Raw genomic sequence first — 25,468 nt, 5'->3', positions numbered from 1 at the left:
TCTGTTAGGTGCAGTATTTGCCATTCCTTTCCTACCCAAACCTGACAGATGCGAGAACTCCATCTTAGGAAACGCCTCATGGAGTGTGCAGCCCAAGTGAGAGCTGGGACAGGGCACTCCTCTGTATGTTGAGATGTGCGCCTCTTAGCACCATGATGTTTGATTCAGGAGTGGGATGGAGCAGAACTAAAGACCTTTCACTGGGAACTTTTTATGAGAACAGGAGACAGGCTCTCCTAAACATAAAAGCAGATGTCCCTCAATATGCTTATCTGTGTCTTTTCCCAAAGCCTTATGACACCAATGAGGAGAAGAGGCTTCATTCCCTCTACCTGAGACGTGCATTAGCATTTTACCTGCAAAGAACAAAGCCAATCAGAAAGTAACCTAGATTGTTCATTACTACAGTGGAATGAGTGAGTGGACAAGCCATCAGAGGATATCTAAGTAGATCTCTTGCTCTATACCACTTTATCAGTTGGAGCATCTCCCTCACCTGCATGTAGCGAGATCTTATTCTAACAGAACGACAGCAGTTTCAGTAGTTTTGGTTCAAGAGTAGCTCTTCTTGACGTTTGCAAAGCAGCAACATGGAGTTCTATCCATATGTTCATGAGACACTACACCTTAGTTCAAGCCTCCACAGATGATGCATCCTTTGGCAGTAATCCTACAAACCTCTATACTGCCTGCCTCCTTGGAGCCTCTCCTCTTGATTAGTGCTTGTCAGTCGCCCACAGTGAAATACACTCAGGGACCAGCATTCGAAGAAGAAAGTGAAGTTACTTACCTTATAGTAACTGGAGTTCTTCTAGATGTGTGGTCCCTATATGTATTCTGCTACCAGTCCTCCTTCCCCTCTGCTCACGATCATAATTGGATTCATGAGAGAGAAGGAACTGGAGTGGCGGTTGCTCTGCACTGCCATTTATACCCTAGTTACAGAACATGAGGAGAGCAAGGGCGCTGGCACAGACCAACAGACATTGCATGTAGGTTTCTTCTGGTCTCAGGTGCATGGAGCACATGTGTACCCACAGTGGACTATAGATAGGCTCCACATCTCGAAGAACTCCAGTTAAGAAATTTCCCTTAAAACCAGATTTACATGGGTGGAAATGAGAGCAGAATTTGTTCCAGAATGCTCTCCTATTTGGCCTCGTTTCCATGCATACTAATCATATTTCACAAAATCCAGCTGCCTGCTAGGCTGATTTGCCTAGAAGGCCCTATCCATCCTCAGTATCACATCCCATTATATAATTTCTTAAAGCTGCGTATAGAATCATAGTAATTTAGGGTTAGAAGGGACCTCAAGAGGTTATCTAATTTACCTCCTTGTGTTGAGGTAGGACTGTGTATGTCTAGACCATTCCTGACAGATGTTCGTCTAACGTGTTCTTTAAAATCTCCAGTGACGTAGGTTCTGCAACCTAGTGAGAGAGTTTTTGCTAATATCTAGCCTAAATTTTCCTTGCGGTGGATTAAGCCTGTTACTTTTTGTCTTCTCCTTGATAGACGTGGAAAGCAATTGATTACTGTCCTCTTTGTAACTGACATCTAGTGGGGGTATGCCGTGTAAGACTAACCCATTTTGTTCTCAGGGCAACCTGAGAACCTTGTGCTGTTTCATGTGAATAGCTAAGTGGCACTGTCCTAATATGTCAATAATCACCATCTTGTTAGGATGTCCTTTAATAGCAGTCAACAGTGTCACACACAACAGTGTCACATGCATACTGAAGCAAACTTTGCCCCATATTTTCCCCTAAAGATATTCACTAAGCCTCTTTTTAAACAACATTTATCAAATAAAAAATTTACATGTGTATAGTACCATGACAAACTTATTTGAAGTTGGCATTAAATCCTATTTTTTGAACAAATATCATCTTATTTTAAGACACAATCGTTATTCGGTGGTAGCTTGATAAATGAAAGGTATCTTACTCCATGGGTATTGACAAGGTCAAGAGTTCTGCTGTCAATGGGTTCTTAAATTATGGAGGGATGATCAGTAAAAGAGAGATTTGTGAGCCTGTTTATTCCAGTGCTGTTCCTTCATATTCCACTTTATGAAGTGGGCTGCTTAATTGAAGCACAAACAAAAGTCCTTTGAAGATGACCCCCAGGTCTGGCTCAAGTGTAGATTCTACTACCATAAAATGAATGTCATTGCTGGATTTTATTATGCTGTCAAATAGACAAGTGACAGTGATCAAAATTGCTACAGGAATGGGCATCTGTGACCAGGGATGAAACATATTTCTTTATCACTGGGATCCTGAAAGTAATCACTCTGAGATGTGGAACTACAAGGTTACTTCAGTATCAGGCTAATAGCTGTTACAGTGGCAGGCAAAATTATGGCAACTATCTTTTGAGATGCTGAACTAGTGATAAGAAGACTGAATAGTTTTTTTTAAAATGCATACAGGACTGCCATAGCAACATAATGTATAAACTAAAAAGTTCTCCTCAGATGCCCTATACCTTTGCGTATTGTGATGCTTTCATATTGTGTACACACTGGCAAAGAGAGCTAAATCCCTATTTTTGTTAGAATATTTGTTAAAATTTTGTTGTTATACTTCCATATTTACACCATATTACAACATATTTAGGAATATTCCCCATCAGAGTTTTCTGAAATGGGCTTTTTTTAAAAGCGTGAGAGATTCCAGGTTACTCTCTTCATAACATTTATGACAACCAATTTTGTGTACCGTCACTGTTGTGATACATTTTTGAATATCCAGCACTCTACAAGATATAATTCCCCTTACTTCCTGCTCCACCATTTTCTGATTATTTTCCCCCCTTGGAAATCGTTTAAAAGTATTGCTCAGAGAAACTATTACAAACTTAACAAGTTATTTGAATTTTGGTTAATAGTGGATGTGGATTGTTGTGTTATCTCAGGTATAAATTATAAATATCACTTTTGGAGTACAATAATCAGACTTTTCTTGAGTTTCTTTGAATATACTTGTTCATTTTTCCCCCCCTTAGGGTCAGTTGAGACTAGGAATAGTGAGAACAGGTTCTCTGCAGCTCAGTGGCACATCATCTGTTAACTCCTCTTTGAGAAGGACTAAGCGCAAAGCGCCCTCCCCACCCTCTAGAATACCACAAGACCAAAGTGACAACAGTAAAAGAACTGGTAATATTTTTACTTTTTAACTAGGCAGAAATGGAAAGTTGTTAATACTGTACCTAGGCTAAATATTAATGTTAAAGAAATGTCACCCTATTGATTGAATTTTAAGTAAAACTATGCATACATGTCAAACACTTTTTATTTAGGAATATGTTTAGGTAAAAAGACAGATGAAAACAGTACAATGTTAGAGGAAAATGTCATGGATCAAACTTCAGTTCTATTTCAAGGTCCGTAATATTGTAACAGTTGAAATGCACGGGGGTGGGTGGGTGTGTGTGTGTGTGTGTGTGTGTAGACCATGGAATTGACAGTACTGTAGGTGTGGTTGTAACAAGCTTTAATCAGCAAGACGAAAGCACTTCATTCCTTAGAAACACACTAATCTGTAAGGTCAAAGTTAGAAATTCTGTTTCATATTTATATCGGTGTAAAAGAAATAAAAGATTGCATTTAAAAAGAAAGATGTCTGTTAACATTTTCTTTTCTTTGTTTCAGCATCAGAGTTTGCAGAATCAAATCCTGTAGAAAATATTGTGGAAGAAAGAGATGCAGAAGTACTGTTTCCAACAGGTAGTTCTTCCCAGATATTATTAAAACATAGTCAAGAACAGTCATAATAAAAGCCTGGTAATAAAGAGAAATAGTAAAAATGTCATGCTGCAGATGTTTCAGGCCCATTATTTTATTTGTCTTAAACTATCATTTAAATTTGAGATTTCCCCTGGATACTTTTGTTTTTTTCCCCACACCAATCCTGTAAGTATTTATATGGCTTTCTAAAGTACAAAAGTTTTACTTTTGTATGATATAGTAACAAATACCTGATGTTTGTATTGGTTACTATGTGTTACATTTTAAAAAGAGATACCTACTGGGTATTCTAGAATATTTAGACATTAATGAAATAGTTTTTAAAAAAGAACACCACCGTCTGACCCAGATGCACACGACACAGTTGAGTCATGTCCATACATCGCTTCACTTCCCTTTCCCCACCCAACCCCAAACATAACCAAGTATCATTCTTGCTTATATGACCATAACTACCACGTTGCCTATGTTTTTGTATCAGTGCATTCTAGGAAAATTGCTCTCTGTGTTTCAACAGAGGATAAAATGTCTTAAGGACACATACATGGAGTGTCATTAGCAGTATAAGAGGCTCTGCACTTTGAGATTTTCTACTGTACAGATAACTATAAGCAGGAGGATGAGCTAAACTGGTTATATGGGTCTGGTTAAGGAGTTCCATTTAGACTGCAAAGCATTAGTGTGCCACACCAGTTATACAGAGACCCATGTGTTATCTTAGGCCTTTGGCAAGGGGGAAACTCAGTTTCCAACCTAGAAGAACCCATACTGTATTTGGATACAAACAATATTTAAAGCCAGCTGTGTCACGAACAAGTTACCAACTTGGATGAAAGTTGTGATGTGAGTAGTTCTGTGGATGAATGAAAAACCTGTAACTTGTAATTAATTGAATCACAAGTGCTCACTAGACTCTGTCCCTGTTTGTTTTGTGATCTGAGATCACACCCTGAGGAAATATGGTTGCAGACATGTACATAGGTCACATACCATTATATTGTGCCTACATGCTAAAGGGTAATAAGGAGAGCAGTAAAATTCTTAGCAAAAAACTTACTCAGGCAAATAAGATGTCTTGCAAATCATGGACCAGATCGTTTGGACACTGCCTCTAATTTTTAACTCAAATTGTGTGAGCAAGTAATTGCAGGTGAAGTTTAGGTAACTCAGACTTCTGAATAAATTATGTGTACACTAGATACGTTAGGTACTAAAAGTCTTGGTGGCCTAAGTTGTACCTAAGAGTTTTTTGGCATCTGAAAAACCATGGGTGCAGAAAAGGAGTCTGCCTTAAGGACATACTGAAAATTTAGCTTGAGGATAAGTGTATTTAAACAAGTATAAATTGTAGTTGTTATAAAAAGAGAATTACAATTGGAGTATTACTGGAGGCTCAACTTCACAAATAATTTGCTAAAGTTCCTTTAAAAATAACTAATTTGCTTTGAAATTTGTTTAGCTACATTTTTGTTTGCTGTCATTCTAATTTTATTTTGTTTAATTTGCAGATTACATCAAGCTAATTAATCTTCTTATTCCTAAACTGCTTTTTAGGCGATAAAGTTGATGTAACCAGAGCCACAGTGCCATCATGTGCCTCTCATTGCTTAGATGCAGCCAATCTTGAACAAAACACTGTCCAGCAACTGACAGATGAAAGTAACCTTTCTGGTAACACTGGCTGTCCTGATGCATCTGAAATGCCTTCTAAATGTAGGTTGTAATATCTTTCTGTAGGATATTTTGGATAGATAATTTACAGTATACCAATATACAACGCATGTGGTGTTGAAGTTTTCACTACTTCTAGAGCCACTGTAGGGAACAAAAATCAGTTGTAATTATACCATACCATAAACTTTTCTTTGTAGATAGCATGTATAAATATTTAATTTTCTCCCTGTTAAATTTGTTTCCAGTTACAGATGAGACAATTCAGTTCTAAAATGAAGAATTAAGTCGGGTGTCTCGGACTTATTTCTTTAGCTGTAATATGCTTCTATCTTAGGGGTTTTGATCTATGTAGGATTTTCTTCATTTCCCATCACTGTAGTATCTGAGTGCTGCATGGGTGAATTAGATCTGTCAGCTTTATAGAATAGTCTGTTCTTAGTTCTTCTTAGGTTCTAGGAAGCTCTGCTTGTGGCATATGTACTTTTGTAAAATATAAATATCTTTCAAGTGATGATGAAATTTTTTTAAAAAAAATTGCAACATGCTAGCCTAATCTCTTCTAGCAGCTCATTCCACAGTCGAGCCTTGTTGAACAAGAATGCTTTCACTCTAGCTCTCGCACATTCTTTCTGGGTTTTATTAATCACACTGCCCTAGAGGAATCAGCAGTTTACACAGGTCTTGGATAGATGGGTCTTGTCCAGTGGTGCCGCACAGTCTTGAATTGGCAGTAGAAGCAGATTGTGAGCTAATAGAGGATGCAGCGCAAAGAGCTGATGTGATCAAGATTGCCTGTTCCACTGATAAGGCTCCTGTCTTCTGCACATGTTGGAGCCCTCTGCATTGTTTCCAGCTTCAACCCCAGATACAGTGAATTACAGTAATCTGTACTGGAGGTGATGAATGCATGAATTACCGTGGCCAAAACATTATAAATAAGGGTGGAACAAAATGTTATAGGAAAGTGAAGGTGGAAGAAGGTATTTGTTGATATTGTCACTTCCTAGAAATCTAGAGTTTAGTTTATGAGGGTCCCAAATCTTTGCATCACTTAGATAAATGGGAAAGCAAACACCTTTCATGGGAGTGGAAGGGCCTTCTAATTCCTCTGAGTGTTTTCCACTGTCAGTAATACCTTGCTGTTGACTGTCAAAAGCTGTAGAGAGGTATAAGAGTGGGCCTGATCCAAAGCCCACTGAAGGCAATGGGAAGACTCTCTAATTCACTTCAGTGGGCTTAGGAACAGGCCCAGTATGAGCACTGAGATATGGACTGTGCCTGCTGAGTGGGAAGCATCCATTGGTGCTTCTTTTGGCCCTTCTATGTCATGTTTTTGTTTTTAAGCCCCATTAAAATCCATCCAGATGTTGGAGAAGCTGCAAGATGGAGTTTTTTTGTCAATAATTTCTAAGTGGATGCCACTGTACTACAGAGGCAGCTCTGCTACAGTTCCATGGCCTGTGGTTCTCATGAGGGAAGCCCAGCTAGTCGCCCTGATATGGGGGGTAGGATTTGCTTCTAACAGGACACAGATTTCATCTATTCCTATTTTAGTGTTTGTCTGAAAATTATGTAGCACATTTTGGTAACTACATAAATTAATAATAATACTGTATTAGTGTAAATTTGAGAACAGTTTTAACAATTCCAGAAACTCAATACACCTCTACCCCAATATAACATGACCCGATATAACATGAATTCGTCTATAACACGGTAAAGCAGTACTCTGGGGGGCGGGGCTGCGTGCTCCTGCTGATCAGCATGTCTGGCTCCGACATGCTGCTTGGCCGGGACCGAGGGGTTGGATAAGAGGCAGAGGGTCTCGGGGGACGGTCAGGGACAGGGAGTAGGGGGGGTTGGATAGAGCGTGGGAGTCTCAGGGGGCCTGTCAGGGGGCGGAGTGTGGATGGGGTCGGGGCAGTCAGAGGACAGGGAGCAGGGTGGTTGGGTAGGGGGTTGGGTCCTGGGGGTGATTAGGGACGGGGAGGTCTCTGGAGGTGGCGATCGGGGACAAGGAGCTGGGGGGGGGCTAAGATGGGGGTGGGGTCTTGGGAGGGGTGGTTAGGGGTGGGGGGGGGGTCTCTGGAGGGGGTAGTCAGGGGACAAGGAGCAGGGGGGTTGGATGGGTTGGGGGTTCTGAGGGGTCAGTCAGGAGACGGGAAGTAACGATTAATAACGGAAATGCTCAAGGCCAAAGCAGGTTCAATACAACGCCATTTCACCTATAACGCAAAAAGATTTTTTTGGGCTCCCAAGGATTGCGTTATATTGGGGTAGAGGTGTAGTTCCATCCATTTGGTGTAATGTTTCTGAAACACTAATACTTTGAGCGTTGTCCTTTTTCAGTTAAGGTTTTGACTCAATGTGTATTCTGAGTTGTATCATATAAAATGGCTGCTGCTTAAATTTATTTACTCATTCAATAAAGTAGCAGTGCATAATAGGTTTACCATATAATACCGGTCACAATGTAATGATCACTTGAAGGAATTTTTTTTTTTTGTTCCTGAAAGTAAAAGAATGTGTTTGTGCTTCTGTTAGCTATTCATTACAGTGACACTGCACTGTATAGTTTAAAACATACTAGCATTTCCATTATAAACTGCTATTTTCAGAAGTTTATGTTCTCTATGAAAAGCCCACTCTGGACTGAAAAATGCTTTAAAGGATTACACCTACTAGAAGAGAAATGTAAAATAAAAATAATTAGAATGATTTTTGCGTTGTAAAACCACAAAAAGATGTATCTTCCTCTCCATAATGGTATTAGTTTTCATTCTGAACATTTTTCTAGCCTAATATGCATAGTTCCATTAGAGTCTTGTGGTTTAGGAAAGAAGAGTAAAATATCTATGCGCATGTTAATTAACAATTATTGTATGTTTGCTACTCGTGAAATTTAATTTAAAAAAATTGTAGGAATCTTATTGACATAACACTCAGTAAAGTCTCCAAGGAACCTGAGGTCCATTAGGTCAGTAGCCAATGCACTGAAAAGAGTGATAGATTATAATTGGAGAATGATGAGAGTACGTAACTCTCAATCTCTGACACTTTGGAGCATAATAGCTCGCTAAGAGATGTTAGACTATTATTGTATACCATTTAAATGGTACTCTTATTGACCCATTTGATTGGAGTGTCTCCAAAGGAGATTTACTTTGTAAGGTCATTGATCTGTCAACTAAAAACTCTTCAGGTACCTTTTAGCCCAATAGGCTGCTAATAGCTTGAAAGGAACATTGTTTAAACATCATAGCCTAATGTTTGCTCTGGTGAATAACATATTAAATATCTTGTTGGTTTTCTGAGTCTCTTTGATGGAAAAAAAGTATATATTTTTTTTATGCCTAGTGCATGTATGTACGTACGTGTGTGTGTATAAACGCACACACTTTGTACATGTACACATACTTGTCCCAAGAGTAACACAGGTATAAATTGTAATAGACCATTGCTAGCACAGGCAGCAGAGTGGAGACACAGCTGTGCTGAGTACACACTGGTTTGGAACCGAGGGTTCGTACTCCGCATGACTCAGCCGTGCTTCTGCTTCCCATGCTACCGTGCCTGTATTGCTCTTTATACTCTCACTATCTCCCATCAAGCTACTGCAGGTATGTGTACAGCAGAGGAATCCACACTAAATAGCTGATAGTGTAGACATAGCGTGTGTGCCGCATACACACAGTGCATAAACAGTTTCATTAAAAAGAAGAGAGGTGGCTTCAATTTTAGATCAAAATTAAACCTAGAAAACCAGGCATTTGGAACAAAGTCAGAAAACATGAACTGATCCTTCAGCCACCAGGAATGTATGGGTGTAACTGTGAAAACATGATGACACAGCTCTATTTATTTACTATTTTGACAGACCCAGACCAGTGGGGTACAGGAGTCTGGTAGAAGGCAAATATACTGGCCACTGGATGAATAGTTTCCTGTTCCCTGAGTGACCAGAGCAGGGGCTGCCCTAGAGCAATCAGGAACCTGTTAGAACCAGTTAAGACAGGCAAGCTAATCAAGACACCTGGAACCAATTAAGAACTTTCTAGAATCAATTATGGCAGGCAGGCTAATCAGGACACCTGGTTTAAAAAGGACCTCCCATCAGTTAGTAAGGAGGCACACAAGGAGCAGGGAGTGAGAAGGCATGCTGCGGGAGGACTGAAGAGTTCAAGTGTGATCAGGCTTCAGGAGGAAGATCCTGCAGTGAGGATAAAGAAGGGGGAAGGCCATGGGGAAGTAGTCTAGGGAGTTGTAGCTGTCAGGCAGCTGACACAGGGAACATTGTAGACAGCTGCTATCCACAGGGCCCTGGGCTGCAACTCGGTGTAGAGGGCGGGCCTGGGTTCCCCCCATTCCCCCAACTCCTTGTCGGACACAGGAGGAGTTGACCTGGTCTGTGAGAAACACCTGAAGGGAAGGTCTAAATTGGAAAGGGATCTGGCCTGTTCCCGACCCACTAGGTTGGACACAGAGATTGCGGGGATTGTTCTCCATTTCCCCCATGCTGGCCAGTGATGAGGTTAGCTGAGTGGACAGCAGGTTTGAGCCACTAGTAAAAGTGGCCAAACTGAGGGCCGCTGGGAATCTTGGAGGCAAGCAAATCCACCAATAAGCTCAGGACCCACCAAGGCAGAGGAGGAACTTTGTCACACATACGTACAGCTATTCTACTACTACGAAGATGACTCGGTGCTTGGATGAGATCAGCTCATGGATCCAAAAAAAAAAAAAAAAAGTTGAAACTGAATCTGAGCAAAGATGGGTGTGTGTGTCATGCTGATGGGCAGAGCAAAGCACTTGAGTTTGCTTTCATGGTGTGGTCTCCTTTGTTTTAAAGTACACACCACAAACTGGGTCTGTTCAGTCTATAATTTAGGAGTGCTCTTGAATAGCGCTTTCTTGGAGGCTGGCCCAAAACTGTGGAACAAATTCCTACTAGAAATGAGGCCCATCACAAATCTTACCACCTTTTTTGCTCCATGTGCAAGAAGAACTTCTTTCACCTTGTTTAATATAAACACGTAGCAATGTTTTGTTTTTTTTTAAAAAAAGCCACCAACAAAAGAGATTCCCCACCAAAACAAAATGCTACGCTTCATACATCATTCTCTCTTTGGGGAGAGGAGAATCCACATGTGACAGAAGTTAAACAATGTGACTAACAAGCTACTGGAAAACCCTCTGGTATTACAGAGATGAAGACAGTATAAAATCCTATAGAATAGAATAGCAAAATGTGCTTGTCTGGCCTTCATGATTAGTTTTTAACCACAATTTGAGTTAATTCTGCAGTGACCATTTTATGTGATTAACTGAAACCTTTAACACTACTCAAAATTTTGCTGCTTCCAATTTTGAGTTTATCCTTTCAGGCTATGATTTAAACTGCTGTTCTGGATTTGAACTTTTCTCGGTCTTTACACAATTCTGTAATAATACTAGCTAACATGCTGTCCAGCCTGTGTTTTTGTAAGTCTGCTAGTTGAGAAAGGGCAATTTGTGATTTCTCCCTAATCTTTAAGAAAGGCATGTGCCAGGATCCTTGTGATTCACTTTTTCCATCACTAGTTACTTCCCCCTTAGCTCCCAGCTGCTATTTTGTCACCATTCTTATAGCCTTCATTTATTTAGAGATTGTCTATAGTTGTACATTTTCCAAAATAGTTGGAATAGTTATTTCTGGAATAAATGTGTGTGCGCATGCATGGTAGGTGCACGTGGGGGAGTTATACCAAAAATAACTATTCTGCAATAATTATTCCACAAGTGTTTTCCTAAATTTCCAAGGTATAGCCTAACATCTTTTGAATAACAAACATCAGTACGAGCAGCAACACAACTGGTAGGCTAATTGTAAAGTCTATTTACTAATGTTTTTAAAATACTAATTGACATCAAATTGTAGAAAGATTTGTGGTAGGAAGTCAATGGGCCATAGGGCATTTAGCACCTCTGGAAATTTAGGTGACTAATCTTGAATTTAGGAGTAGAACTGGGCAAAAACATTTGGGTGAAACTTTTTTTCTTCTGAAATATCCAGATTCAGGTCAGCCAAGTTGTGTCATGAATTGCTTCAGCAAAAAGAAATTTTGGAAATGCCAGCTTAGATTCACATGGTGGCAGTGCCGGGTGCTCCCCTCACACCCAGCCATCTGCTGGTTAGGATACTCACTTTGGAGCAGGGAATTGAACTAAGGTCTCCCACATTCTAGGTGAGAGCCCTAAGCACAAGAATATTTGGGAATGGGTCCCTCCGTTTCTCCAGTTGAAACTGTTCCACTAGCTATGAAATACTACATATTTCAGGTCAGCAAGAGACAGTGCGAATAACTCTATAGCCTGGTGGTTAGGGCACTGGGCTATTGGGTGTAAGGGGTACGCCACCATGGATTTGTGAACCTATGCCTTAATTTCCAAATTTCAATTTCCTTTATTAAAGTGCCCAAAATCAAAATGAAGGTTTTTGCTTGACCCGAAACGAAACAATTCTGACTTTTCGGTTTACTGCAAAATGTTTTTAAAAAAATCAGTTTGGAGTTGATCTGAAACAATTTCTGCCCTCTCCCATTTTTAATAACTGCCAGCAAATGGGAAATTAGTTATTTGCACAGCCTTATTTAGGAGCCTAACTTTAGGCACCCTAGCCTTGAAAATTTTATTATGTCTTATATGGTATTTGGTCAAAGTTGATAGTTACACATTTTAGTTAAGTTACATTTTAATTGAAGTACTGTTACATTTTAAAATGCATTTCATGTAACATTACATATTTGTTGAATTCTGTTTGTAGTATATGCAGCCACCGTATATGCTAAATATCAGAGTACTCTTAAGCTGCATTTTGACAAATTCAAGGTATTCCAGCTAAGTTTTGATAACTCTTCAGTGGGTCCCATGCCAATCAGTGGCAAATCACCCACTGATATGATTGGGACTAGGTTTGGGTCTTCTATCTGTTCTTAAATCCTCTGGGCATACTACTTTTGATCTAAAAAGTTGTATATTTTTAAAGCTATATGTATATATTTAAAGCTGAATTTGAGAATAACAAATGGATTTATCAGAAAAAAATAAGAGATTTGATTAACATAGATTGATATTTTTCTAGTACTATGTTTATTGCTAAGTACTGCAGATATTTAAAAAATAATTCAATACTTATTTTAAACTAATTAAGCTTCTCTGTAGCATTCACAGATATAAAGAAATATGGTGAATTAAATAGGAAAGAACTATATTGTAAATCCCCTAGAAATTTAAATTTTGAGTCAGACTTTAATGTATTGTGTGATTTTTTTTTTTTCAGAAATTTTTTTTCAGTTTACTACTCTAATTATAAATGTTTAGATGTGCTTTGTCCCTTAATATTTACACTCTGGGTGATTGTTCTGTGAGTGCAGCTGGAATTTGCTCTGAATATAGCCTGGAGGAGATCAATGAAAAGGAACAGAAGAATGTACAGCACAAAGAGGAAAGTGAAAGTGCAGATACCTCTCTTATGACACAAGAGGTTTCTGCCTCCTTCATTTCTACTGATGTACCACTAGATACTGAAAAAAATGATTCTGCTTCATCATCTTCAATTCCTGGCAGTGGCTCTGTAGATAACTTTCAAAGTTTCAAGGAAGAAAAACAAGGAAATATGAGCACAGATGGCAAGTAAGTACTCTTTGTAAGAAAGAAAGGGAGAGAACAAATAAACAAAATCATGAATGCTTTTTCATTGCAAAGAACAGAATAGAGATTTATAAGAAAGTGGCATGAGATTAATATGTCTAAACTCTCATTTCCTTTCTTTTCTAATATAACAAGTTCATTACACAATAGTTAAATGTGGTTAAAAACATAACCACATAAACATTCCAGGCTAGTCTGTTTAGCGCCACTTTTCCTCACTTAATAAATAAAAGGCAGCTATGTTCAGGTTTCACATAGTAATAGAAATTACAATAGATTAAAATGTTCCTTCATTGTTAATTATTATTTAAGCAACAGTCACCTTCATTGAAAAAAGTATGCAAACTAGAAATCAGGACAGTTAGCTGTCACAACAGAAGGGACTGGTACAATATTATGCTGACAATTTTGGGGAGAACAGGAAGAGTGGCCTTCGCTGGATAAATGCTCTCCACTTTTATGGTCATAATTCTCAGTTGTTTTTTATTCATTGTTGTGTTTTCTTGTCTTTTACGCACAGGTTTTATCCATCTATCCTCAGAGAACACTGCTAATTCTCTCTCTTCTTTTACTTAGGAAAGATGTAAATATCTCAGTTTTCTTTAGAATTTTTTCCCTTTCCGATACCTCCTCAGTGTCTGACTTTGCTCTTCAGCCTGTATAATAAACTACTTCACTCAGCCGGCTTCTAACATAAAGTAGTGCCTGCTGGAAATGAAAGCTGATGGGCTAGAGAAGTTCCATAATATTCATTTAATCTACTATTCCTCTGTTCCCCAAGGGATGAAAGTTGGCCATTCTGCCCAATTTAAATTGGGAAAAAAGCTGCTTTTTTTTTTTTTAACACTGTACTGGAGCGAACATCTGTGAGAACTTGTAGCATGCAGTCACCTCCAAAATACTGTGAGGAGTTTTGATGAGAACTGGGCAGGACATGTTTTTCCCATCCCACTAAACTTTTCAAGATTTCAAAAAGTTTCTGTTTGAACATCAAATTGAACCCAAGACCTGTTTCAGTTTTTTGTGGGGGGGGGGGGGGGGGGAACAGGGAGAAATAGAGAGAGACTCAACCCAGAAGAGCCAGTAGCCTGGTAGTTACTCACCTGGTGTATGACAGAGGTTTAAATTCCTGGTCTGAAACCTTGGTCTCTCACATCCCGGGTGAGTGGCGTAACAACCAGGCTTTTGGGTATTTTGGAATGGGTCTCTTTCTGACCAGAAATTCCATCCTGCACCCGAGAATCCTGTCCTGATGAAAGTTTAATTGAAATTGGTATTTTTCCATGACAAATTTTGATTCTGACAAAGCAGCATTTTCTGATGGAAAAACTTTTGCTGAAAAATTCCTGACCAATTCTAGTTTTGACTTTGATCTCCACATTCTTTTTAGTCAGTCTGGGGCCAAGAGGGCCTTGCAGAAATCCCTACTCTGTCCTCTACACTATATAATTTTCTTGTTAGCTAACAAAATATCATGTTTTCTCATTGCCACTACTTTTGGTAAGAGGAAGAAAAACTTGTGTTCTACATGGACAAACGTTATGCCTGATTCTCAGCTGTACCAAAGCTCTGCTTAGTGTAGCTTAGGAGATTGGAGTGCCAAAGTGGCTTTAGGACTTCTTGAACTCCCCAATTTCCAGGACTATTGAGGGCCAGTTTGGTCTATTGTGTATTAGAGGTCTGCTCCCAGGTCTGCTCTTAGTTCTGTGAACCTGTGGGCCTTCTGTTTTGAGCATAGAAGAATTATGTATACTTGCAAAATGTATATCATGCATAGTAATATGCCGTGCTCCTATTTCTTTTTTGTTCTTCATGTTAGGATAGTTCTCAAAAGTGTAAGGAAAATATTATCTGTGCTTTTTTAAGAAAGAATTATGCACTGCACAAATTCAGACTTCTGTGGTTTTATGATCGCAAGGTATTCATGTATGGAGTTCAGTTTTTTCCCTTTTGCAGCAACATACTGTATGTACAATGTGATGGACAACATCCAGAAAATTACCTCAACAAAAGAAAAGGAGTACTAGTGGCACCTTAGAGACTAACCAATTTATTTGAGCATAAGCTTTCGTGAGCTTCCACGGAAGCTTATGCTCAAATAAATTGGTTAGCCTCTAAGGTGCCACTAGTACTCCTTTTCTTTTTGCGAATACAGACTAACACGGCTGCTACTCTGAAACCCCTCAACAAAAGAATTAACATTTTGAGCATGATCTTGTGGGATCCTGAACACCTCTTGAGTGGTTTCACTGGAAATTGTGTGCTCATCAACTTGCAGAGGTTACTCGGGGCTATAAATTGGGGGAGAGAATTTTGAAAAAAATTCACGTAGTGTTGCACTAAACAGAAACTGCATATGCACTGTGGTGTGTAAAGTATCATAGCAGCATTTCCTCTTATTTTTTTTTAATAATATCTGTTGAATTTTTCCAGTGTTTGGCAGAAAGATTTGATTATTTTTCTCCATCTGTCTTTGGAGAACGTTGCCAGTTCTCATATATCTTTTCTGTGTGTTTACTGAAATGAGTGATATTAGCATAAATAATGTACTGTGCTGTGTTTTGCAGAGGCCCACACAGTAAGATAGACAGTGCACAAATTACATTTGAAAATGACAAGAAGTTGGGAATATTGGATCCAAACAAAAATTATGGTGAGTTATTCTGACTAATTTTTTACTAAATAAGAAAAATACTTGTAACCAAAGTTGAGAAGAATTTTTGTTTCCAAGTTAATAGAACTTTCATAGTCAAAAGCATCTAAAACCACTTTATGAAGTACAGAAATTTGATACAAATAGAAGCTACTTATGCACATGCATTCAAATGCAGTAGTGTCTTGATACTTGAAAATTGTTCCAAATATAGAAGAAATTGTTCCAGTCCTAGGTTACAGAGTCTCACGACATCAATCTGTGGCTGACATTGTGAAATCACTTTCCGAATGAGTAAGACACTGTGGTTGCTGTAATTTAAAAAATCAAAACAGAAAGAAACCCTTTATTTTACATTGCAAAAGCACACGGATTGTAATTGAACTGCAGTGTGACTCAGGACATAGATTTCCCAGTACATTGCTTAATAGCACTCCCTGGCCAACTAAATTGCACCAACAGGCTCTGAAGGAAATCCTGTTTAGAATAAATCTGCTGGATAGATGGTGTCTTCTATGCTAAACCTTCAGAATGAGAGATTTAAAGTAGACTGGTGCAGCGGAAGAATGATCTCTGTAAAAGAGAGATTATATTGGTCTGAATTATGTTGCTAATCTAGCAACAGGATTTTTTTTAAAAAAAATGATGATGTCAAATGGTATTGGAAGAGCAAAACATTCAAGAAAAAATTCTCATCCCCCAATTAGCTATTTCTGGCTTTACTGGCATGATGAAAAGTTGTATTTCAAGGTTAAAAGCGTCAAATGAAATGACAGGCACCTTGTTTGAAATATACAGGAATGAGAACATCTAACGATGGTAAACTAAATTCCTTAAATCATGTCAGTTGGATTATTTTTAATTGTGGAAGTTGCTATTGCCAGGATGTTTAGATGTAAACCTGAATTTGAGCTTATTTTGTTTTTGAGGTGTTAATGCAAAGATTTAGTTATCCAGTACACATGTAGTAAACTTTACTTTTAGATTATTGTTAACAAACAGAAGAGGATCCATCATTCATGTGTGTAGTATAAAAAAAAGTTGGCCATAGTGGTTTCATTGTGTATGTAAGATCTGAAGGACTGCAACACCCTTTTGATTTATCAGCCCATAATGGGTCCTTCAGAGACGATCAGAGCTTCTCTACACTAATGCGCAGGGTTGATCTAAGATACACAACTTCAGCTACGTGAATAGCGTAGCTGAAGTCGACGTAATTAGATCTACTTACCTCGGTGTCTTCACTGCGGTAAGTTGACAGCCGATTCTCTCCCATCGGCTCCGCTTGTGCTCCTCGTTCTGTGGAGTACCGGAGTCGACGGGAGAGCACTCAGTGGTCGATGTATCACGTCTAGTATAGATGCGATAAATCGACCCCTGCTGGATTGATTGCTGTCCGCCAATCCGGCGGATAGTATAGACAAGCCTCCAGACTTACAGTGTATGTTGCACTAGATGGATGAAATTAATGGTTTTGTGAACTTGATGAAATAATTGCCAGTTATGCACCCGAGATTGCTGAAGTACTATTGATTTTCTGAAACGGTTAAAGATTTTCTCACATGTGTGTGAACATAGAGGATCTGTTGTTAGTCATGAATTCATTTTGTGAATCTGGTGAAGACAACATTGGTGCGTTCCTGCAAATATTCATTAACTATTTGATTATAAAGAAAATGAAACGACCAAAGTGATGTTCAGTTAAACTGTGTTTTGTTTGTGTTGCAAGTTATTTGTAAATCATTTCATGAATCTGACTGTGAAACTATGAACAAAATCTATTAAATTAAACTTTTCTTGTTCCCATTGTAATCCATTGTTGCATTACATTGTTTAGAACAATGTAGAATATCCCAATAATGGTTTCTAATATGTTAATTTTTGAGTTTATCACAAATATCCTGTTTGAGAGGAAAATCAAGTTTAATTACAAAACTGCATTATGACATTGTGTTTGTGGAAATATGTTGTTTTGTAGGGAAGCAAAGGCCCTTCCACAGTTCTAGAAATGAATCATTCATTCCCCTAGAACCCATTACTTTCAAGATTTCATGAACCCATTACTTTATCCTTGTAGTGTAACAAATACACACAATAAATTTTGCAAATATATAATCTTAAATAGTTGCACTCCTTCAGATACATGATTGAGTGTTTTTATTAATCCAATCTACTTTGTTTTTTCATATTTATAATTCAAATAATTTAAAACTAGTAAACCTCTATTTTTAATACACACATAAAATACATCAGGGAGAGACATTTATTTTAAAAAAATCATTTGAACTTAGGATAATTAATTTTATAGTAATGTGTTTTAAAGTGAATTTTGGAAAGGTTCAGATGTGATTCATATCCCCAAAATTTAAGACAGGTCACTTTAATATACACTCCTGGAAGAACAGATATGCAGTAATTGTGTTGCTCAAATATTTTTAACTGCATCAGTGCTGAAATGCTAGAAACATCTGGCAAATCACATCTTTTTATGTGAAGGAATATAGTAGGTACACAAACAGCAGAGACACGGGACCAAACAAGAATTGCAGGATATAATCTTGAATAGTCCTTACCAGTTTGTAGACCATGAGCTATACCTTATATACAATGGAATGAAATGCAGACATCCTTCGTGCCCCAAAACCTTAAGTGGTCCCTAAACAGGCTTGGCCGTCTGGTCTATCCATGACACCAACAGCCTCAGTGGGTAGTATTACTACAGTATTTTTCATTAAAAAATATTAAATTGGAAAAATTACCAGTACTAATCAAGCTAAAATATCTTTCTAGTGTCTTGAAAGGGTATAATAAGAGAGTTTATTATTTCTAAGGAACCATTTCTAATGGTAAAAGAAAATGGGGGTATCGGGCTTCATGATTTAAACAAAAAAGTCAGGCTGTTTGATATTCATATTAGTTGAGAAATATATTTTTTCTTTTAAAGATCATAATGGCACAAGATTCCTTCCAGCAACCATAGGAGAAAAAGAAAATCGACGTAAGATGGGAGACATTAATACAGCAGATGTCAGAGAAGAAAATAAGCTTGAAGTTGAGAGACTATCAAACTGCCAAGAGTATAAAAATGCCATCTCTATAAATCAGAATGATAATCCTCAAGTGAATCTAGGAATACACGATCAGAAGCTAATTCAAACTAACATGGAGATAGTAAAAACTCAGGATGTTGCAATTCAGACAACTCCATCTGATAATAGTTTTGGCAGGACTACACTAAGTGAAATGATTGTCCTTCAAGATTGTGAGTCATCCACCTTCAAAGGAGTAGCCCACATGCAGAATTTAGATAGGGACAGTCCATCTTTGCAGTTGATGAACAAGGTGCAAGAGTCTGTAGAGGTTTCAACAGAATTCAACCATCAGAGACAAGACGCTGCGGATGACAAAGCAATTCCCATACAAAATCAAAGTAATATATATGAGAATGATAGTAGTTTTACCCCATCAGAGAGAGCTCCAAAAAGTGCAATTAATTCTCCTATTAAAAATTACCCACTTTATAGACCAGACTTCAAACCTAAACCTAAACCCTCTAATGAAATTACAAGAGAATATATTCCCAAAATTGGAATGACTACTTATAAAATAGTGCCTCCAAAATCTTTGGAAATATTGAAAGGTGGTGAGTCAGATGCTATGTCAGCCATTAAGGATCAGATTGGTGTCACCTTGGAAATGTCCCCACAGTCAGAGAATTCAAAAGAATTTGGAGTGCAAACTGAAATTCTTAGGGTTTCAAAAAGCACAAGTCAGTCAGAGTCTGTTTTAAAATATGAACCTGCTTTGGCAGTGAATGACCAGCTGCACAAAACTAACAGCATTACTGACAGTGTCTCAACTTCTGAAATTGGGATTACTACTGAAAGCAAGCACATAGAAACAGAGGCTTCCAAACCCAATCTAGGTAATGGCATGACTCCATTGATGCTAAACTCAGGTAACACAAATTCTTCACCTGAGACTCAAGAAAAATCAAGTGTTTTCAGTCCTACAACGAAACCTAGTTCTTTTTACTTACAGATGCAAAGAAGGGCTTCAGGTCATTATGTAACATCTGCAATTGCCAGAAGTGTCAGTGCTGCTACAAGTCCTACTCAAAGAGAGGCTACAAATACAGAGAGAGAAAAAAATTTGACGGCATCAGATCAATCTTTTTTTCCTTTACATAAAACATATAATTTCCCTGCTGAATTAGATGAAGAAAAGGTTGATAATGAGAAAAAAATTGACACTTTTACTTCTGTCAAAACTGCTAAACCTTTGAGTTTCCCCTCCTGTCAGCCAGCAACATTGAACTTAAGAACTCTTAGAACTTTTGCAGTTCCAAAACCATATTCCAGTTCTAGGCCATCCCCCTTTGCTCTTGCTGTCTCATCGGCAATCAAAAGATCACAGTCATTCAGTAAACCACATACCATCAGTAGCCAGCCATCAAAAGAGGAATCTCCTGTTGAACTATCCTCAGCACCTTCCACAGGAGATGTGAAGAACCAATTTTTACAGACCTTAACAGGAGGTTCACAACATAGTATGATGGATAAGGTACATTTTACAAAATTTAATATTTCTTGAACATTAATCATTATATATTTCACAGAAGAGTGAGATTCACTCTGTCCCTTCTTTGAATAGTTCATAAATATTAGTAAGCTTTGGATTAATAGCATATAAACATCTAGTGGGTGCATTCTGCTGTAACAGCACCATATACAACATTTCAATGGAATATAGGAAAAAGAAGTAATCTTGTCTTGTACGGACTTTATAGAGGACACTTATATTAAATGAATTTTTTCAGCAAAATTGAAAATGCTGAGAAATAATTTTGTCTTACCATAATTAATAATGTCTCAAACTTGTAAGCAAAGAAAAAATAACTGGATCTGGTTTATCTATGCATACCTATTTTCATATGCAGAGTTGTTGATTTTGTTTTTTAAAAAGTACCATGCGTAAAACTAGTTTTTACTTACTTAATTTTTGAGTGATGTCCCAGAATAATCGTTTGAGGGACACTGAAACAGGATATCTGTAAGGATGCTGATTATCTTCTGGTATTCCTAGCACAAGTCAACAGTATTATGTAACCTGACTGGCATCCAGGGGTTGAATTGGAAAAGTAGAGTTAGTGGAACTCTTCAAAAGTTTGCCCTGTATAATGTCTATCACTTTAGATGCTACAGTGAGATGCTAATGTTGATAGATTGTGCAGATATTCAAAGTAGGATCATGCATGCTTCCTGGGATCAGCTCCCTTACGGAATCAAATGTCCTATTTGTACACGTTGGACTTGGGTACTCTTGAGTGGCGGGGAGAGAGCAGTGGTCCTCTCCCAAGTCTACCCACTTGTGGCCCCAAAATGAGCTGTTACTAAGAGTAAATTGTGTAGCTCATCATAGTATGTTTTTTTAAAATGTTTTAATGAGTAATTAAATATTTATCAACATTGACATTTAAAGTATCATAATTGGGCTGTAACACCTACTCAGATGAATGGGGAAGTTCATACATTTGAGCTGTTATTTCATGTATTCTGCAAATTCAGGCAGATGTCACTGCTTCAGTTGCATCCAGTTCGCATTTAGAAGGTTTTTTGTTTTGTTTTGCAACAATAAAAGCTATATTTGCATATAGTAAAAGCTGAGATTTCAGACAGCAACTGGGCAGCTTGGGAGGGGCATCTATACTATGCAGTGGCCTAATTCTAGCCCTGCTGGCATCTGTATTTTTGTATGATTAAGTTGAGAGTATGAATTCAGTTCTGTGTGAATATTCCTGGAAATCTTATACCATTCATCCTGTGGTAAAGCAGAATCTGTCTATTTCCTAAGGCTTTTGTAGTCCTAATAAGGAACTTGCAGGCATAGAAATAAATTTGTTTGATATTAATTAAACTACGTGAGATGATTATGTGGAGAATTTTATAGACATCTTGGGGAGAAAATTCCCCATATTTAACAGTAAAAAAGTTCCTTAAATCCCTTCCGGCCTATAACTTGTTCAAAACCAAGGTATAATTCCCAGATGCTATTTTATGGCATCCTCAGCTGGGTGCTATCACATCACATCATAAATTACTTGCAAAGTGAATGTACAAAATGAAGGCTGTTCCCTGAAATCTTGCATGAAGCAAAATGAGGATACAGTGCTGTAATATTTGGCCAGACTGCTTCAGATATCCATTTATGACCTCACTCAAATAAAATGCTTTGATTTTTTTTCCCTAATAGAAAAGTAATTGTACAAACAATGAACAAAACAGCCAGGTGCAATCTTCAGCTGACCACCCAACTTCTGTTTTTGAGAGAGAAACTGCTTTAACGTTCCAGAGCTCTGACCCAGAACGGATCCACCAGAGTCTGCTGGCTGCTATCCGCTCTGGAGAAGGTGCTGCCAAATTAAAAAGGGTGAGTTTTCATCATCACATCAGTAACAATGGACTTACAGTGCTTATTTCAAAATTACCAAATTAATACCTAAAAGCAATCAGTCCTGGTACTAATCATGACAAGGAGTCTCCTGAAAGTGTGTTTTTAGTTGTACCAAAGCAGATTTGTAAATGTACCTGCAAGAAGCTTGTGCTGTCATTTTTTCAAATAGAGAAAATATTATGTTTCTGAAATACATTTTATATTAAAAATTATTAAGGCTCCACTTTAGCAAAACACATAAGCATATGCTTATTTCTGTTTAGCAAAGCACTCAGACATATGTATCTATTTAAATGCTTTGCTGAACAGGGATGGTTTTAAGCACAAGAGCTAAATCGGCCACAACCTTCTGCCAAAAGTACACATGCAGAAGTTGTAAAGATTAATTTCCTGTTGATTGTTGATACTATAGACACACTTAATTCTTTTTATATTTTAAAACTTGTGTCTGCTTTTTGGTTTCATTAGCCAGAACAATCTTATTTTTCATACAGTGTTTGTAAGTGTTTTGTGGCCAGTGATTCCGGAGAGAATTAAGTATGCATCTTACTGCAAGAAGTGCTGATATTTTCCTGTTTCTAGAATGCAACGCTATGTAAGAAAAATGATCCCTTAAATGGAAACCACAATAGTTAATCAAGAAAAATATTATGAGTAGTTGTAATTCATTCTATTTGTGGGCTGAGATATTATAGTAATATATACTTAGTAAATGCTTTAAATAATTAGGAAACATGGAAATAATATAAAAAAAACACCAATGTAAAGGATAAAATCATGAATTAGCCTGCTCTATTCTTGAATACTCAAATGACTGGAGATAAATGGCTTGCTTAAAGCATGGTTCTTTTTTATTGTTACCATGAACAATCTGACACCTCAGAAGAACATTCTTTTTAAATTATTTTGCAGAATAAATATACTGTGTTTTTAATAAGTCAGATCATTCCATAGTTTCAATTTATATTTCCCTCAGTTAGATAATATTTGCAGATCTACCTTTTACAACAGTATTGTTAATTAGAAACCTTTAAAAATACTGTGGCTTGATTTGATAGACATTCTCATTTGTATCTTTCTGTCCTGAACCCCAGTTTTTTGTCTTCCACCGGCGTGCTGAAGTATGACCTATTACTGCAGAACCCTGTCTCTTTTGAAGATTCAGAGCTTTGTTACCCACTTACCCAACCCCTCCAAAAAATCCCTATTGCGAAGCAATTATTTTATAGAAGTCTTTGATTCCTTAGAACCATATTCAGGAGAACATGGCTTCTGTGGGTTCTGTATTTTGACACCTAAACATCTTATATTACATGGAAAACCTCTCTCTTAACAGAAGTATGGCAATGGAATAGCATCTTTGAGTTTCCCAGGCCCCCCTTCTTCTTCACACAGATTGAATAGTCCTGCTTCCTCAGAATGGTCACAAGTGGAAAGTCAGCATGATCGGTCAGTCAGTCCAGTGTGCTGTCAAGGTGGTGCACAGTTAGAAGCTGTATTGCAGTGAACTAGTTGTCAGCCACTTACAAATCATTTAAGGACAGTGGATGAGATTAATCAAACATTGAATCTTTTGGAGACTTGATGAAGGTTGGATCTATCTGATGTACAAGAAACATGCCTGCTTTTTATTATGTAGCTTTCTGATTATTGTTACATAGTTGCATTGTGAACCATATTGAAACTGAAAATACAGTGTTTAAAAAAAGTGGATAAAATATGAAAATATCAAAAATATCTAAAACCTGTTTGCAATACTTGCCATAATGCCTGATAACTTCTTTGAAAAAATAAGATTGATAAAGTGCTCTTCAGAATTTAAGAAACACATCAAGCATAGCTGGAAAGCTGGAAAAAGGTTAGCAAGGAGTTCCATAACTTTTTGATTTTCAGTACTTTCCTTGGCTAACTTTGTACAAGTAGAGAAGTTTTGACACTCCCTGCCCGAGGAGTTGACAATCTAAAGGACAGAAAAATATAAACAAGAGTCTTTCAGAATAACTGAATTTGAAAGTTTTTCTAGAATAGTGGAATATTGAAATGGAGCAGCATTTTTATGGACCTTGTAAAAGATGTGTGTTTTCAGGGAGGACTTGAAGGATGGAGTGAAGGAACCTAAAGCATTCTACAGCATGGGGGCCTGGGAGGATTTCATGAAGTCTGTTCAAATATAGGGGCACTTGAAACTCCAAATGTGTAAAATGCTAATCACTGCACTGTTTTCTTTGTAACTAATAAAGGGGAGGTGACATATGACGCGGTGGGGGGGGCATGGGGAGAGAAATTGTGGCATCAACTTTATTTTTAGGCTGTTGTGCTGATGAATTGAGGCAATGTTTTTATTAAAAGCTTAAAATTGAGAACAGGGCATATTGTAACCAATGGAAAAATAACATGCCTTTGTCAGCAGGGTATAAGTATCCAGATAGTCAGTGATCCTGGTTGGGAAGGGCATTTTAGGTGAATTAACTCATAGCTTCCATTAACTGGTTCTATGAGTGCTGACTGGCTACTATTTGGTCCTATTGAATTGGGTAAAAGGTCTGTCGGGTGCTTGCCATCCCCCTTCCCTGATGCAGCTCTGTAAGGGTGGCATTCAAGAAACCAGACAAAAATACTACCATGGCTAGCCAAGTCTTTTTTCTTCTTTTTCCTTAATAACTTGCCAGAGTGTAGAGCCAAGATCTGTGGCCTTTTGTGCCGTGGATCTTTTCTGTTGAATGGAGCCTTCAGTAATTACTAATCTAAATGGGTCAAATGAGGTTGTTTTTAAACAATTTTTCTCTCTTCAGAATATTTTCATTGTGCTAGTAAACTCTGTTCAAGATCTTTTCAGTGGTATCTAATCTTAGGGCCTGATTTTTAGGATCACAGAGCACCCACAGCTCCCCCAACTTCATTTGGAGTTTGTGGTGTATTCAGCACTGTTGGGGAAAAAAAAGGCCCTACATGTCTTAAATTAACAGGTTTATCACCTAGTAAAACTTTACCACTCAGTAAAAAATTCATTGCAGTATCACAGAACACACTTAAATCGAGAATTATATCTGGAATCAGTTCTAATGTGTACTTGACTAAAAGAAGATGTGGATGTATTCACTGAATAGATTGCTTTTCACATTTTTTTTGAGATGGCAGCAGAGCTCCAGACACAGTCAATAATTGTATTAAGTGTGCAGTTTGTGAAGAGTTGTTTCACCCTTATTGCTGACCAAAGTGTATATGCTGTGGAAGTAGTAAATATC

The 25,468-nt window shown here is 37.8% G+C and overlaps 1 protein-coding gene across 3 annotated transcripts in view; it reads left to right on the top strand.

The window, feature by feature from the left end:
• Positions 1–25,468, top strand: part of COBLL1 (cordon-bleu WH2 repeat protein like 1) — a gene marked incomplete at its 5' end in the record, with an annotated part of 121,256 nt that overhangs the window by 94,059 nt on the left and 1,729 nt on the right. For all 3 annotated transcript variants that reach the window (XM_084643977.1, XM_084643976.1, XM_084643978.1), the window contains 7 exons: positions 3,013–3,163; positions 3,659–3,733; positions 5,309–5,467; positions 12,841–13,099; positions 15,685–15,770; positions 18,715–20,333; positions 22,023–22,199. In XM_084643977.1, coding sequence (XP_084500103.1) covers positions 3,013–3,163; positions 3,659–3,733; positions 5,309–5,467; positions 12,841–13,099; positions 15,685–15,770; positions 18,715–20,333; positions 22,023–22,199 — 2,526 coding nt within the window. The remainder of the gene's footprint in view (positions 1–3,012; positions 3,164–3,658; positions 3,734–5,308; positions 5,468–12,840; positions 13,100–15,684; positions 15,771–18,714; positions 20,334–22,022; positions 22,200–25,468) is intronic.

Source organism: Lepidochelys olivacea (genome assembly GCF_965140295.1).
Source record: "Lepidochelys olivacea isolate rLepOli2 genome assembly, chromosome: 11".
Classification (NCBI taxonomy): domain Eukaryota; kingdom Metazoa; phylum Chordata; order Testudines; family Cheloniidae; genus Lepidochelys; species Lepidochelys olivacea.
Note: the sequence above shows the minus strand (reverse complement) of the source record. Positions and strands in the feature narration are given on the sequence as shown.